Raw genomic sequence first — 16,654 nt, forward strand, 5'->3', positions numbered from 1 at the left:
ACTGGTATGGCTTTGTAATAGAGTTTGAGACCAGGAGGCATGAGGCCTCCAGCTTTGTTCTTTTTTCTCAATATTGCTTGGCTTTTGGGGGTCTTCTGTGGTTCCAGACCCATTTTAGGATTGTTTGTTCTCTTTCTGTGAAAAATGCCATTGGAATTTTGATAGGGATTGCATTAACTCTGTAGATTGCTTTGGGCAGGATGGGCATTTTAACAGTATTAATGCTTCTAATCCATGAGCACAAACTATCTTTCCTTTTTTTTTTTTTGCGCATCTTCTTCCAATTCTTTTATCAGTGTCTGATAGTTTTCACCATACAGGTCTTACACTGCCTTAATTAAATGTATTCCCAGGTATTTTATTCTTTTTGATATAAATGAGACTGTTGTCTTAATTTCTCTTTCTGATAGTTTATTATTAGAATATAGAAACAACAGATTTCTTTATATTGATTTTGTATCCTGCAACTTTACTGAAATCATTTAACAGTTTTTTAGTGGAGTCTACAGGGTTTTCTCTATATAAAACACTTCATCTGTAAATTGAGATAATTTTTCTTCTTCCTTTGTGATTTGGATGCCCTGTATTTCTTTTTGTTATGTGATTGTTCTGGCTAGCATTTCCAATATTCTGTTGAATCAAAGTGGTGAGAGCGGGCAACCTTGTCTTGTTCCCAATTTTAGAGGAATAGCTTACAGTTTGCCACTGGGGAATAGGACGTTAGCTGTGGGCTTGTTATATATGGTCTCTATGATACTGACGCCATGTTCCCTCCGTGCCCACTTTCTGATAGTTTTTATCATGGATGAATGTGGAATTTTGCCAAATGCTTTTTCTTCCTCTACTGAAATTATATATGATTTTCATCCTTCATTGTGTTGATGTGGTGTGTCATACTGATCTGCAGATGTTGAACCATTCTTGCATCCCTGAAACAAATCCCACTTGATCATGGTATATCACCCTTTTAATATATTATTGAATTTGTTTTGCTAATATTTGTTGAGGTTTTTGCATCTATGTTTATCATGGATGTTGGCCTATAATCTTCTCCCCTGGCGTCCTCGTCAGGTTTTTGTATCAAGGTAATGCTACCCTTGTAAAATGTGTTTGGAAGTGTTCCCTCCTCCTCAATTTTTGGAAGAGTTTGAGACGGATATGTATTAACTCCTCTTTAAATGTTTGGTAGAATTCCCCTGGGAAGCCATCTGGTGCTTGACTTTTGTCTGTTGGAAGGTTTGCAATTACTGATTTGACCACCTCCTTGTTCTTTTCAGATTTTGTATTTCTTCATGATTCAATCTTGGTAGGTTGTATGTATCTAGGAGTTTATCCATCTATTTCTTCTAGGTTGTTCAGCTGGTTGGTGTATAATTGTTCATAAATGTCTCTTACGATCCTTTGTATTTAGTGCAATCTGCTTTAATATCTTTTTAAAATTTTTAATTCCAGTTAACATACGTGTTATATTAGTTTCAGGCGTACAATATAGTGACTCAGCACTTCTGTACATCAGTGGTGCTCATCACAAGTGTACTCCTTAATCGCCATCCACCTATCACATCTTCTCTTTGATTTCTAATTTTATTTGACTCTTTTTTTTTTTTTGGTGAGTGTAGCTAAACTTTTGTCTATTTTTATCTTTTTTTAAAAAATGAGCTCTTTGTTTCATTGACCTTCCCTTTTTTGATGCATCTGTATTTCCTTCCATTAACTCTGGACTTTTTCTAGTTCCTTGAGCTGAGAGTTGAGACTTTCCTTGTGTCTTGATGTAGGTATTTATTGCAATGAACTCCCTCTTTGAACTGCTTTTGCTGGCTCCCATAGATTTTGGTATGTTGTTTCCACTTTCATTTGTCTCAAGGTATTTTTTTATTTCTCTTTTTGATACACTGGTTGTTCAGAAGGATGTTGTTTAATCACCTATTTGCGGATTTTCCTGTTTTCTTCTTGAAATGGATTTCTAGTTTCAGACCACTGTGGTCAGAAAAGATGCTTGATTTCAATCTTTTCAAATGTACTAAGACTTATTTGGTGGCCTCTACTTTATGATCTTTCCCTGGAGAATGTTCCAGTTGTGCTTTGGAATGTGTTCTCTGTTTTTGGATAGAATATTTATACAATCTGTTAAATCTTTCTGGTCTAAGGTGTCATTTAAGTTCAGTGTTTCTCTACCGATTTTCTGTCTATAAGATGTATCCATTAATGAGAAGTGGGATATTGAAATCCCCCACCATTATTGTACTACTGTCAATTTCTCCCTTTAGGCTTGTTAATATTTGCTTTATGTATTTCAGTGCTCCCATGTTGGGTGCATAAATATGTACAAATGTCATATCTTCTTGTGGGACTCTGACCCCTTATCATTATGTAGTACGTTTGTTGTCTCTTACTATAGTCTTTGTTGCAAAGTCTATTGTGTCTGATGTAAGTATAGCCACCCCAGCTTTGTTCTAGTTTCATTTCCATGGAATATCTTTCTCTATCCCTTTACTTTCAGTCTGCATGTGTCCTTACATATGAAGTGAGTCTCTTAGAGCCAGCATATACGTGGGTGTTCTTAAAAAGTTTTTTGAGTATAGTTGACACACAATATCACATTAGTCTCACGTGTACAACATAGTCACCAAACTTCTCTATACCTTATGTCATGCTCACCACAAGTGTGGCTACCATCTGTTGCCATACAATGCTATTATGGTGTCACTGTGTTCTCTGTGCTGTGCCTTTTATCCTCGTGACTTATTCCATCACTGGAAGCCTGTTCTTTCCCACTCCCCTTCACCCATTTTGCCCAGCCCCCCACCCCTATCCTCTCTGGCAACCATCAGTTTGTTCTCTGTATTTATAAATCTGACTCTGCTTTTGTGTTTGTTCATTTATTGTGTTTTTAAGATTCCACGTACGAGTGAAATCATCAGGTCTTGGTCTTTCTCAGTCTTTCTTATTTCAGTTAGCAAACGGTGCTGTAGATCCTGGATGGGGCTTGGGTTTTTTTGGTTAAATCCATTTAGTCACTCTAGGTCTTTTGATTGGAGACTATATTCTATTTTCATTTAAAATAATTTTTCATACGTATGCACTTACTTTCAAAATTGTTTTCTGGCTGTTTTGTATTTCCTTTGTTCCTTTTTCTCTTGTTCTCTTCCTCTGCGGTTTGATGGTTTTCTGTAGTTGTGTGCCCTGATTTCTTGCTTTTTTTCTGTTGTGTGTCTACTATGGGTTATTGTTCCATGGTCACTGTGAGGCTTACATAAAATTTATTTGTAGCGGTCTATTTAAAGTTGGTCAACTAAGATTTGAATGCATTCTAAAGCTCTATGTTTTTACTCCCCTCTCAACATTTTGTTTTGGATGTCACAATTGATATCTTTCTATTCAGTGCATCCATTAATGAATTATTATAGTCATTTTCACTACTTTTGTCTTTGTTAATTAAAAAAAATAAAAGTATTATTTGTTTCAGGGGTACAGGTCTGTGATTCATCAGTCTTACACAATACACAGTATTCCCCACAACACATACCGTCCCCAGTGTCCATCACCCAGCCACCCCACCCCCTCTGCTCCAGCAACCCTCAGTTTGTTTCCTGAGATTAAGAGTCTCTTATGGTTTGTCTCCCTCTCTGGTTTCGTCTTGTTTCATTTTTTCCCCTCTCCCCCTATGATCCTCTGCCTTGTTTCTCAAATTCCACATATCAGTGAGAGCATATGATAATTATCTTTCTCTGATCGACTTATTTCACTTAGCATAATACCCTCTAGTTCATCCATGTCATTGCAAATGGCAAAATTTCATTTTTTGATGGCTGCATAATATTCCATTGGGTGTGTGTGTGTGTGTGTGTGTGTGTGTGTGTGTATACAATAGCCCACTGGCTATTGTGGACGTTGCTGCTATAAACATTGGGGTGCAGGTGCCCCTTCAGATCACATTTGTATCTTTGGGGTAAATACCCAGTAGTGTGATTGCTGGGTCATAGGTTAGCTCTATTTTCAACTTTTTGAGGAACCCCCATACTGTTTTCCAGAGTGGCTGCACCAGCTTGTATTCCCACCAACAGTGGAGGAGGGTTCCCCTTTCTCCCATCCTTGCCAACATCTGTCTTGTTAATTTGAGCCATTCTGACTGGTGTGAGGTGGTATCTCATTGTGGTTTTGATTTGTATTTCCCCGATGCCAAGCAGTGTTGGGCACTTTTTCATGTGTCTGTTGGCCGTTTGGATGTCTTCTTTGCAGAAATGTCTGTTTGTGTCTTCTGCCCATTTCTTGATTGGGTTATTTGTTCCTTGGGTTTTTGAGTTTGATAAGTTCTTTATAGATTTTGGATACTGGTCCTTTACCTGATGTGTCATTTGCAAATATCTTCTCCCATTCTGTTGGTTGTCTTTTGGTTTTGTTGATTGTTTCCTTTGCTGTGCAAAAGTTTTTTATGTTGATGAAGTCTTAATAGTTCATTTTTGCCCTTGCTTCCCTTGCCTTTGGCGATATGTCTAGCAAGAAGTTGCTGCGGCCGAGGTCAAAGAGGTTGCTGCCTGTGTTCTCCTCAAGGATTCTGGTCTCACCTTTAGGTCTTTCATCCACTTTGAGTCTATTTTTGTGTATGGTGTAAGGAAATGGTCCAGCTTCATTCTTCTGCATGAGGCTGTCCAACTTTCCCAACACCATAGGTTGAAGATACTGTCTTTTTTCCATTGGATATTCTTTCCTGCTTTGTCGAGGATTAGTTGACCATAGAATTGAGAGTCCACTTCTGGGATCTCTATTCTGTTCCATTGATCTATGTGTCTGTTTTTGTGCCAGTACCATGCTGTCTTGATTACTTCAGCTTTGTAATACAGCTTGAAGTCTGGGATTGTGATGCCACCAGCTTTGGTTTTCTTTTGAAACATTCCTCTGGTTATTTGGGGTCTTTTTTTTTTTATTAGGTTATGTTAGTCACTATATAGTACTTCATTATTTGGGGTCTTTTCTGGTTCCATACAGACTTTGGGATTATTTGTTCCATTTCTGTGAAACAAGTTGATGGTATTTTGATAGGGATGGCATTGAACGTGTAGACTGCTCTAGGCAGCATAGACATTTTCACAATATTTGTTCTTCCAATCCATGAGCATAGAACATTTTTTCCATTTCTTTGTGTCTTCCTCAATTTCTTTCATGAATGTTCTATAGTTTTATGAGTACAGATCCTTTGCCTCTTTGGTTAGGTTTATTTCCAGGTATCTTACGGTTTTTGGTGCAGCTATAAATGAGATTGACTCCTTAATTTCTCTTTCTTCTGTCGTGTTGTTGGTGTATAGAAATGCAGCTGATTTCTGTGCATGGATTTTACATCCTGCCACTTTACTGAATTGCTGTGTAGGAGTTCTAGCAGTTTTGGGGGGGGAAGTCTTTTGGGTTTTTCCACATAAAGTATCATATCATTTGCAAAGAGTGATAGTTTGACTTCTCTGTTGATTCGGGTGACTTTTGTTTCTTTTTGTTGTCTGACTGCTGGGGCTAAGGATTTCTAGGACTATGGTGAATAGCAGCGGTGATGGTAGATATCCCTGCTGTGTTCCCGACCTTAGAGGAAAAGCTCTCAGTTTTTCCCCACTGAGGATGATATTTACTGTGGGTTTTTCATAGATGGCTTTTATGATATTGAGGTATGTACCCTCTATCCCTGCACTGTGAAGAGCTTTAATCAGGAAAGGATGCTGTACTTTGTCAAATGCTTCTTCTGCATCTATTGAGAGGATCATATGGTTCTTGTCCTTTCTTTTATTAATGTACTACTTTTGTCTTTTAACCTTCATACGAAATTTATAAGTGATTAATCCATCTCCATCACAACATTAATGATACCATTACCTTTAGCATGGAGATTTGTATCTTCATATGTTTTCCTGTCACTAAGTAGTGCCCTTTCATTCAGCTTCCAGAAGCCCCTTTGTGGGCGCCTGGGTGGCACAGTCAGTTAAGCATCTGACTCTTGGTTTTAGCTCACGTCATGATCTCAGGGTCGTGGGATCAAGCCCCGTGTTGGGCTGGGGGCTCAGCATGGAGTCTGCTTGAGACTCTCTCTCCCTTTGCCCAGGCCGCTCGCTCACTCTAAAATAAATAAATCCTAGAAGTCCCTTTGACTTCTCTTGTAAGATGGGCCTAGTGGTGCTGAACTCCTTCAGCTTGTCTGGAAAACGTTTTCTATCTTTCCTTCATTTCTGAAGGACAACTTTGCAAGACAGAGTATTCTGGGTGGCAGTTAGTCATTTTCTTTCAACACTTCGAATATATTATCCAACTCCATTCTGACCTGCAAAGTTTGTGCTGAAAAATCTGCTGCTGGTCTTATGTGGGCTGCTTTGAGGATTCTCTCCCTTGTCTGTATCTTTTGACAATTTAATTATAATGAGTCCTGGTGTGGGTCTTGTATAATTCTTCTTATTTGGAACTCTCTGGGCTCCTGGATCTGGATGTCTTTTTCCTTCCTCAAGTTAGGAAAGTTTTCTGACCCTTTCATTCTCTCTCTGCTCCTGTGAGACCTCTCTAATGTGAATATTTGTCAGCCTGAGAGTATCCTGAAGTCTCTTAGGCCATTTTTGGTCTTTTTTCTTTTTGCTCTTCCGGTAGATGGATTCTGCTGTCCTGTCTTTGACGGCTTCTCACGCAGCCCTCAGTTCAATTGCTGTATTCTTCCACTTCATGGTTTCTATTGGGTACCGTCCTACATTTTCTCTTTGTTGAAGCTCTCACCTTACGTGCTCTGTTCTCCAGACTTTGACGAGCCTCTCTAGGATCATCGTTTTGAACTCTTTCTTTATCAGGTAAATCACTTCTCTCCATTTCACTAATGTCTTTTTGATGTTCTATATTGTTCTCTGATTGGAACATAGCCCATTTCATTTTTCTTGACATTGTGTTGGTTTCTATACATTGGATAAAATGCCCCCTCTCCCAGTCTTGGAGCGGTTTAAAATTCTTGCAGGAGATTAACCTTATCGTCCAACCCTGCCCTAGTTCTTGGTTGTCTCTCATACATTTGCAATCATCTTAGCAGCCTTCTTGGTTCTTAGTGGCGCCCAGTAGTTGAGGGCATGCCAAGACCGGTCATGGTCCCAAAGGGGAGGATCTCAGCCAGCATCTTTGAAAGTATGCAGCTATACCTTCTTCAGGGAAAGACGAGGAGATGGGAGTTGGTGTTTGTTCCCTCCTGGGTGACGGCCATTTCCATCTTTTTTGTTTGCTGTCATCCGCTGAACCTGTGAACACAAGCCCTGCTGGCCACCAGAGCCAGATGATCAAGCTATGTGTTTACTGGATGGCAGCCATGAAAACCAGAGGATCAGATATATGTACATTCTCCTTTCCAAGAGCTAGCACGTGACCCGGAGGGAGGCAGGAGAGTAGGAAGATGGCATCCACCAGCCTCGACGGTCTCTGCAGAGTATTTCAGGTGGTCCCTATATGTGTATTAAATCAGAAGCCTACACCTCAGGCTGAAGCTTTTAAGAGAAACAAACAGGCCTCTTCCGAGGAAGAGTGGGTGCATTTCAGGTTGCTGCCCCTGAGCTCAGTGAGCCCTGGAGGGTTCGCCCTAGGGAGTCCTTGTGAGCCCTTTAAGTACTATCTATCTCTTTGTTCACTATCACCTTGTGGCTCTCTTGGACTCATGCCCTGTTGAACTGAAAGCTAGATGTTTTGGGGGCTCACTCTTCAGGAGAAAGGTGAAAGTTGTGAGTTCCTTCTGGGTTGTGTGCCGCCACTCCAGGGCTGGGGGTTATGGCGGCACTGTGTGTGTCTCAGCCTCTCTCACCTGTTTGTTTCACTGTGGGGTGTTTCCCCCTGACTCTGCCTGATAGATGTAGGTGTCACTGAGCTACTCTCTGAATTTCTTTCTGAGGGACTTGTTTTGTTTGTAGCTGTAGATTTGGTGTCTGTGGGAGGAGGCAATTTCGGGACTCTGTTCTCTTGCCATCTTTAACCAGCACCTCCCCGGTAAAAGTGTGTGGATTGTTGTGTGTGTACACAGGGATGTGTTGTGCTTGCTTACTAAAACAGTCCTTCCACAAGCATGGTACCGAATGCTTCTTGCATAGACAGGGCTCAAGTGCTAGAGAATGAGGAAATGCTGTGAACTACAAAACAGAATAGATTATGAGATCAAAAAGATGGAGTGAAAATATTTTGGGCCAAAGGAAGCTTTGCCCCAGGGTGGGAGGTGGCTGGCAGCACAGGTCAGCGCGACAGCACGCTGCGTGTGGATGAGCACCGGCTCTGCCGATGGTGACAGAGGGATCGCGTTTGGAGGCGGTACAAATCTGGGCTGGAGAGGAAGGTGGAGTTCTGCTGATCACTGGCGGAAGCTGCGAAGTATTTTGCTCTTTTTATAAGAAGAAACAGACTGACCTTGAGGCTTGTTGGTAGCTGGGCTGGGCTAAAGAAGGCAGAGAAAGGGTTGATTTTGGGGGTGATGAGTATATTTAGTACCTTGTTTGTGGTCCTATCAGGGGTGTATCCAAACACATACTTCAAGAAAGTTAAAAAAAAAAGCAGGTAGGTAAAGGAAGAAAGGGTGGTAAAGGACTAACTTTGTATAGGTTGGAAATTAGAAGATGTCCTGGAGGCTGCCCGGGATTTCAGACTGGGTTACATTTTTATCCAAATGATACTCAGGAGAGAGGCCAGGCAATCTTGACTTAGGGTGATCAACATCCCAGAAGCCAAGACCTGGAAAAGAGCACCTAGAGAGAGGGAATGGGCTGACGAGAGAATCTTGGAGAAAGCCTTCAGTGATGCCATGAGAAGGATACAGCACCGCTGTGGTAACTGGGTGTAAAATATTGGCTGGAATCCGGGAGTGAGGAACAGCCTACAGAGCAAGTTGCTCTTGCTCTGACCTCTTCTAAAATGTCAGTGTTAGGAAAAATGGAGAGAGGCTGGGGAAGTGTTCTAGATACAGGAGACTAAAAAGAAATTAGAATTAAATGCAAAATAAATATGACCCTTCACTGGATCCTGAATGGAAAAGAATAGAAAGCCGTACAGAGTACTACTGGCAGAATTGGGGGTACGTCAACGTAAATGATGTCTAGCAGTGTTGGATGGTGTTAATTTCCTGAGTGCGATCATTCTTTTGTGGTTATGTAAGAGTATCTTGCACCTCGCAAGATACATGTACAAGTATTTAGGGCTGAAGCGTCATCATGGATGGAATGTAATCATGCAATGCGTCTGTTAAGTACACGGCATATAAAGTATAAATGTATACAGTATGCGTGAAGATGTCAAAGCAAATGTGGCAGGCTGTTAACTCCAATTCTGCCGTAGTCCGAGATTATTCTAAAGCAGCCAGGGAACCTCTTAATGTTTTTAAGAAAAAAAAGAGTGGGCAGAAGGGAAGGACTCAGTGAGGTAAGGAGTTGCTAGGAAAGCGCCTGCGTTGGTAGCTCATGAAAGCCCAACTCCGGGAATTTCTCCGTGTTTCCCGACAGAACGTAAGCTTCATGACACTATGTACAGCTACACACACATGTACGCGGAGATGGACGGGGGAAGCACCTCATGGTTTGAGGACGCACTCCAAATCCTGAGGTCACTCGGTAGGTCGACCCCCTCTTGCCTTTTAAACATCATTTGCAAGAACGCAATCCTCTACCCACACGATGGTTCTGCAAACCCCAGCCTTAGCACGGCTCAGACCTTCGAAGCAGCGCACCGCCTTTATGTAACCTTCAAGAAGATGGTTGGGTTTTTTTTTTTCCCCCTTAAGGGCAGTTGACTTACACAGTTGGAAAAAAGATCACTTTTGGATTTAGTCTTTTCTGTCAGAGAACAAAAGTAGCCAATCCATTTTCTACTAGTCTGTTAGCCGAAGTCACCCACATAGAGCACTTCTCTCCTCGTTTTCTGTTCTGCCATGTGCCGTGATTTGAGTGCTTTTTTGGACACACTGCCTCTGGGCCAGTGTTGACAGCCTTCCCTAATTACTGCTTCTCAGCACCCAGGGCCCTGAATCTCGCCTGTTTAAATAGGCAACGCAGTTTCACATGCTTTGCTTGCTTCGAAGAAAGGTACGAAAACTGTTGTTTTTGGAGTTTACAGACTTTTTTAAGGGGCATATGTTTTTTCCTATGCCAAACTCACATTTTCAGTCCCAGCGGTCCAGTAGTTCTCTTCAGATCTCACGGTGGGGAGAAAATCTGATGCGAACACTGCCCTCAATCACTGAGCCAGGAAAGCCACTTTGCACACATTCTGTTCCTTCACAAAACAACCGAAACCCGGCTTTCCTGCAAGGTTTGACTTCTCTGGAGGAACACAGGACTCTGCCCACTGCCTGAGGTTCTTGAAATTCATCATTCAGCCCCCTCAGTATCTTTCTCCACTCCTCAAACCCTCACTACCATCTGAGGAGCCTGACCAACCTGGTCTTGTCAAGCCCACGAAAAGCCCCCTCAGTGGTCTCCACGTACAATCTTCAGCAGCTCACCAGGAGGCTAGGTCTTAGATGTGGGCATCGCTTGAAAGTATTTTATCATGTCCAACTTTGAAATGTTCCTGACCACGGTCTCTTGATTCTTCCTTTCAGTCCCGCCCTTTACCTCTCTCCACCGCTCTCACGGAACACCTTAAGTCAAGTCCAAAATGAATCTGTTAACACACCAGGATACCAGAGCTTTGGGTGTGAGGAATCAAGGAGACACAGGTCTCTCCTTTCTGTGAGGAAAGATCTAGAGGGTCGAGTATAACCCGTTTAGGATCCAGGGAAAAGGAAACATAAAAGATGGGATGCCTCATGCTGAGCCTTAGGACAGGAGGAAGGGGGTGCCTGGGTGGCTCAGTCAGTTAAGTGTCTGACTCTTGGTTTTGGCTCAGGGATGGAGCTCTACACTCAGTGGGGAGTCTGCTTGACTCCCCTCCCCTGATGTGTGTGTACTCTCTCTAAAATAAGGCTTTAAAAAAAGAGAAGTGAGTTTGTGACCTTCACAAAACCCCTCAATGACTAGCATGGCAGGAAAAGCCAATAAGCAGATGGTTGGTGACACTCTATTATCATTTACACCTCATGCACTCCAGCTTTCTGAGAACCCAGTCCTAGGCAGAGAACACTGTGGAAGAATAACACTAGACCATTTCCTCGACAAACTCATCTTCCCCTGAGTCCTCACTGTGACTTAGTAATGTTCCAAAGGTGTCTTCACTATCCTCAGGCCTCACTTGTTTTCAAAATTACCTAGTCTTTCACTTCACTGAAAAGACAAATTCCCCGACTTCCCTTCTCTTGGCTGAACAATGCTTTCTCAGAAGTGGCTAATGCATTGACATGATCCAACGAGCTGTCACTTCTTTTCATCCCCACTGAGCCCTTTTCTGCATTTGACCTGTTGCCCACATCTGCGTTCTACCTGCTTTCCCCTCCTTCACTACCCCATCACCCAAAGGGAGGTCTTCCTCAAGACACTGGATCCAAGCACCTTTGTTCTGGTTCTCCTCTCACCCCCTTCAGCTACCACTTCTGTGGAGCACACTGTCACTTCCCCCAGCCTGCCCTTTCACACCAGTTACGGACCTGTGCTTTCGCTTCTTTCCGCACACGACTCAGACCTGCCAGTTTCTCAAACATACTATGTCCCCAGTCAAAAGGATCACGATCTTCTTCCAACCCAGTCCTCTCCCATCATTTCCAGGCAGGCCTGCAGCCCTAGGTACTTTGTTTGCAAATAGTAGTCTCCCAGTCTTCTGCCATCCGTCCCCGACCTCTAGCAAGCCTACACTCCGAACTCCCAGAACTTGGGCTTTGTGTTTGCCTCTTTAAGGTTTCACAGGTGGAAAGATGGGTTACTTTGGGCCAGATACAGCTGCCAGGATACCTCTTGGGAGATATTTCTTACCGGGTATATATGATTTTCAGTGGCTCCCCAACTCTGACCAAAATGAGCCCAACATGCCTGTCATTGTAATCTGACCCAAACTTCCTCCGCAGCGTTACTTCCCTCCCTCCACCCCGGCCCTTCTGCTTGGACTGGATTTTTCTACAGACATGGACTGCTGGCTCTTTTCTGCCCTTGGCCCAAGGTCTTTCCTACCTCCCCCTTCAAAACTGTTCACAAACATCCATTCATCGTAAAGCCTTTTCTGTTCTCCAAAATGAATGAAATTTGACTACTGCACTGCCTTGTTCTGAGTAACTGAATGGCCGGCCCTTTGACATGGCTTGGACTATGTGACTCATCTTTGTACCCCAAAGACATTTATGACAGTGGCTTGTATAGAGCTGAGATTAGGTGATTTGGCTGATGATGTGAAACGCTGAGCAAACAGTTCACCATTTCCAGACCTTAAGAGAAAACAAAATCCAAGAGTAGCTAAGAGAAATGCTTACCCATGGATTCTGAAGTCTGACTGCCGACCACCCGGAGCAGCATAGGCTGACTGCTGTCTGACCTCTGAAGAGAGGTAGAAGGAGAAGACACCGTTGTACCATTCACCTTGGCCTCTGCCTGGGGCTAAGGTATCCAAAAGAAATCAGAATTAGTTTTCAGGATAAACACTCAAATAATTGTATAAATTTAAAGGGATTATGCAAAGGACTCAGAAATTGGAACCTTTTCTACTTAGAAACCTCCCAAATTCTACTGTTGATAAGCTCCATGGATATTGTCTTTGTACTTGAATCGTACCCCCTTACGCGTTTGAAAAGAAATTACAGCTACACTGGAACAAGATATATAAAATCATTAGACCAACTAACTGAAAGATTGAGACGGTCACGTGAGAATGGTAAAACCATGTGAGACCACAGCAGTGTAAAGTATGAAGTAGCAGGATGGAGAGAACACATCTCAAACTTTAAAATTCCCAGAAAGTCAGGGCCCCGGGCAGGTAGGGCCTACTACAATGTACTCTCTTGCTAGGTTTTCACTGGAGGCTGAAAAAAATTATGTTTTACAAATTAGAAAAAAATTGAAAAGTCTACTGCAGGAAATAAACTGCAAAAAAAAAAAAAAGTTCCATTTCAACAGGCACAATTTTCACTTTTAGGAAACCTGGGGAAACCTTGCAGTACTTTTTTTCCCCAAGGTGAATTTTAAAGGGCTCACATAAAAAAAAATTAAAGGAAACAATCTCGAACAAATACAAAAAGATACACTAGCTTTCCTCCTCCTCTTCTATCCCTTGAGAGCCAGCACTTTGCTCAGCACATCCTAAGTAAGTCCTCAACACATCTGTACTTGTCGCAATTCTACAACGGATTCTTCAGTTTTATCTAAGAGCAGAGAAAGGAATCTCGGTCACTATCCCAGGTTAGAGAGGTGTGGGCCTCACTTGCTCCAGCAGCTGCCTGAGCCTGTGCAGCTGCGACTCCAGCTGTTTGTTGTGATCTTCTAGGATTTGCATCCTGGCTTCCAGGCGGCCTTTGTGTTGACGCAGTAACTTGGCCTCAGCAATGAGCTCAGCATCCCGGGGACTTTGGGGAGAAGTGGGCATCATTTCAGGAGGGGACGGCAGTGGGGACAGGCCTTTATGTTCATGCTGCTGCTTGAGACGGTCATATTCTGCTTGCAGATTTCTGTTGGCGTCAAAAAAAAAAAAAAGTGGAAAAAGAAAAAAAAACCCAGACAGTTGAAAATCATCATCAGATTTCATATCCAATGGCAGAGAGCTACATCTGACCACCACCACACACAGCAGCAAGCAAAAGAGAGGTACTTAATGAATGGTTTTCATGATGACGATCTTCGCAATGCTTCAGAAACAAAAGAAAATCGGAAGCGTCTGCCCGGTATGTGAGGGGAGATGCTTTTCAACCTCTTATCTTACAAGCGCCACATTCAGATGAGCAAGCAGCAATGGGTTCAATAACGTTACAACCATTTTCTTATAATGTCAGATCACAAATTTTTATACCTCTGTCAACCCAGATTTGCTTAAAAAATAAAAAAAGCCCACACACTCGCAACAGCACTATGGAACAGCCTAGGAACAGTGTAACCATGAACCTACCACACTGTTTTAATAAATTAAACATTTGCCATGTTTTCTTCAAAAAGCTTTTGAAGAAATAGAGCTGCAGCTTTCCTGTGTACTCTCCTCAATCCCCTAGCAGTCCCTCCTCCCCAGTGCCCCCCGAGGAGATAATGCCATCCTGAATTCAACGTCTATCATTACCACGAATGTATGCACAAAATTAGGTTGAACTTAAATCAAGATGTTGGTATTTGGCTGTTTGTCTTACCTACAAAAATGGTCACGTCATGTGATTCAATCTAACCGTTATTTTGCATGTTCTTAAACTTTAAGAAGATACATACCATTCTAAGAGTTGCTTTTTGACTTCAACACCGTTTTGGAGATTTATCCAGGTTGATACATAATAGTTCCTGATTTTAATTGTTGTAAGGTATTATTCTGCTGCTTGAATAGGTCAGCAACACTTTCGTGTCAGTGGATATTTGTTTCTACCCATCACTATTACAAAGATGCAATTAACTTCCTTCTGTCTCCTTGGACACCTGTTTAAGAGAGTCTTTACAGAACATAGCTGGATGTGGAATTGTTGGGGTTCGAGCAATCTCTTTAACTGGGTTCACGGCATCCTGTAGTACACAAATTTTAAATTTCAATATATTCCTCCGTGTTTTCTGCTATTTGTAAGAAAATCTTCCTTATAAAGTTTAATTCATCCAGAATCTTTTGTGCCTGGTGCAAAGACATGATCTAATTTTTCTCCCCATCGCAGAGATAAGTTACGAAGCCAGCCTCTTGGACTATCAAGGCCATCTTTTCTTCACTGATTTCTAAGGGTCGCTCCGCAATACATCAAGTGCCCACAAACACACCGGAGTGCTTCTGAGCTCTGTGGGTTTATTTTTACGTCCCCATGCAGACTGCTCACTACAACTTGAAATAAATTGGTATCTGGGAGGCCCTCCTACTCTGTCCTGCCTTAAAAGTGTCTTGGCTCCTCTCGTTGAAATTTGGGGTTTGAATGACGGTGGGTATAGGTCCAACAGGGAAGAAGTGACTTCGGGTTATGGAGTCCTCACATCCAAGAGTGTGCTGCGTCTCTGAACTCCAATCTTCCTTTACGTCCAGGAATCATGTGCTGTAATTCACTGTGTTTTTTCTTCTAGCTCTTCAGGTTGACTGCTGAAACGTTTTACGTTTTTTAATAAATACATTAAAGGGTGTACATGTCCTTCTTGCTTTGGAATGGCTGAAACTGTAATTCCAATGGAGGACACTTCTGTTGGCCACCAGGTGCCTGATTAGAATGCTTGAGCTCTTTCTTCCAGTTTCAGTCAATACCAAAATAAGATGACAGATACCCTTTGTTCACAGATGATACTTCGTCAGTTGACAGAACTGCCTACCCACAAATGGTGGAGTTCTAGATCTCTGAGAAAAGGCCTAAGATGCAAGCAGAGTCTTCCCGCCCTCCAGCTCGTGGGGGTAAGATCCTCTCATGACCAGGTTTCTAGTTAAGGAAATATTTTCGGATGTTCCATACTTGAAAGATCCATGGGGGATGGCCTGGCTTCCAAGATGCTGGATGTCCACGTGGAAGAAGACATAAAATCCAGTATTGTTTTTTTCTTTTTAAAGCTCTATCCTGGACCTACCTTTACCAGGTTTCCACAATTGTTGGAAGTCATGTGGGAAATCAATACCTGCTCTTTCTCATCTACAGGAATATAATCTCTGATCTATTTTGACTGAAATCCTATCTTCAAGGAGAGCTGTGTGTATGCACTTCGTTTCACGGCAAGCCGCTCTGACAAAGGGCTAATAAGACAAGGTCTCGAAACAAGTTCACCCTAAGCCAGGTTCTGCACACAAGTCCTCCAGGTGAGAACCAATGCATGCAGCTGTTGACATCAATTAAATCCAGTTCCTAACGACTCAACTGACAGTCCTCTAAGTGTTGCTGTGAACTGGAAGCAGCAGCCAATGTTTACAAGGTTTCATGTGATGTGAGTTAACTTTTCTCCCCCGGCAGTTGTTCACTAGAAGAAATCCGCCTTCATGGTGAAGTCCCAACTAACCCTACCTTTTAAAGGAAAATCCTAATCAAGATTCTTCCTTCTACCAGACTGTTCATCCACAATGTTCATTTTGAAAACACTATTTTTAGATGTGGACTTCAGGACAGTACAGCAAACGATTACCGTCTTCCCACCTACTTGTCACAAAGATACACACAGGAGACTGCCTTCTCTGGAGTGGTCTTCCTTGGTATCTTGATCTTCTGGGTCTAGTCCAAAGAGCTCTCTTTGTATGAGTTCTTTCTAAGTGTCTTTGTTCAGAAAACACGGCTTAGTATATACAACACATTACATTTCTGTTTAGATGTTTTCCAGTGAAAACCAGAAAAGGCTCATTTGAGTCTGCCAGGGCTTCCCAAAGCTGGGCTGTAAAGAATACCAACTGCTTTACGGAGGCCCTTTCTTGCCTTCCCAGATGTTGGAAATTGCTCTCAGGAGACCATTTCCTTAAAGACTCATATCCTTCTTCAGTTCTGGAAGATTCTCAGCTATTGTGGCTTCAAATACTGCTTCTCTGCCATTTCCTTCATGTTCTTCCGAAATTCCTACTAGATATATTTTGGAGCCTTGTGGTAAAGTCTCCATTTCTCCTAATTGCTTCTTTATAATTTTTAATTCCCTTA

At 42.3% G+C, this 16,654-nt stretch overlaps 1 protein-coding gene across 22 annotated transcripts in view; it reads right to left on the reverse strand.

Annotated features, from left to right (window-relative positions):
- The window catches only part of DMD (dystrophin), a 2,358,181-nt gene that overhangs the window by 21,952 nt on the left and 2,319,575 nt on the right, over positions 1–16,654 (reverse strand). For all 22 annotated transcript variants that reach the window (XM_057310259.1, XM_057309646.1, XM_048213297.2 and 19 more), the window contains 2 exons: positions 13,312–13,555; positions 12,368–12,491 (listed from right to left, as the gene is read on the reverse strand). In XM_057310259.1, the coding sequence (XP_057166242.1) occupies positions 12,368–12,491; positions 13,312–13,555 (368 nt within the window). The remainder of the gene's footprint in view (positions 1–12,367; positions 12,492–13,311; positions 13,556–16,654) is intronic.

Source organism: Ursus arctos, chromosome X (assembly GCF_023065955.2).
Source record: "Ursus arctos isolate Adak ecotype North America chromosome X, UrsArc2.0, whole genome shotgun sequence".
In the NCBI taxonomy this organism is placed as follows: domain Eukaryota; kingdom Metazoa; phylum Chordata; class Mammalia; order Carnivora; family Ursidae; genus Ursus; species Ursus arctos.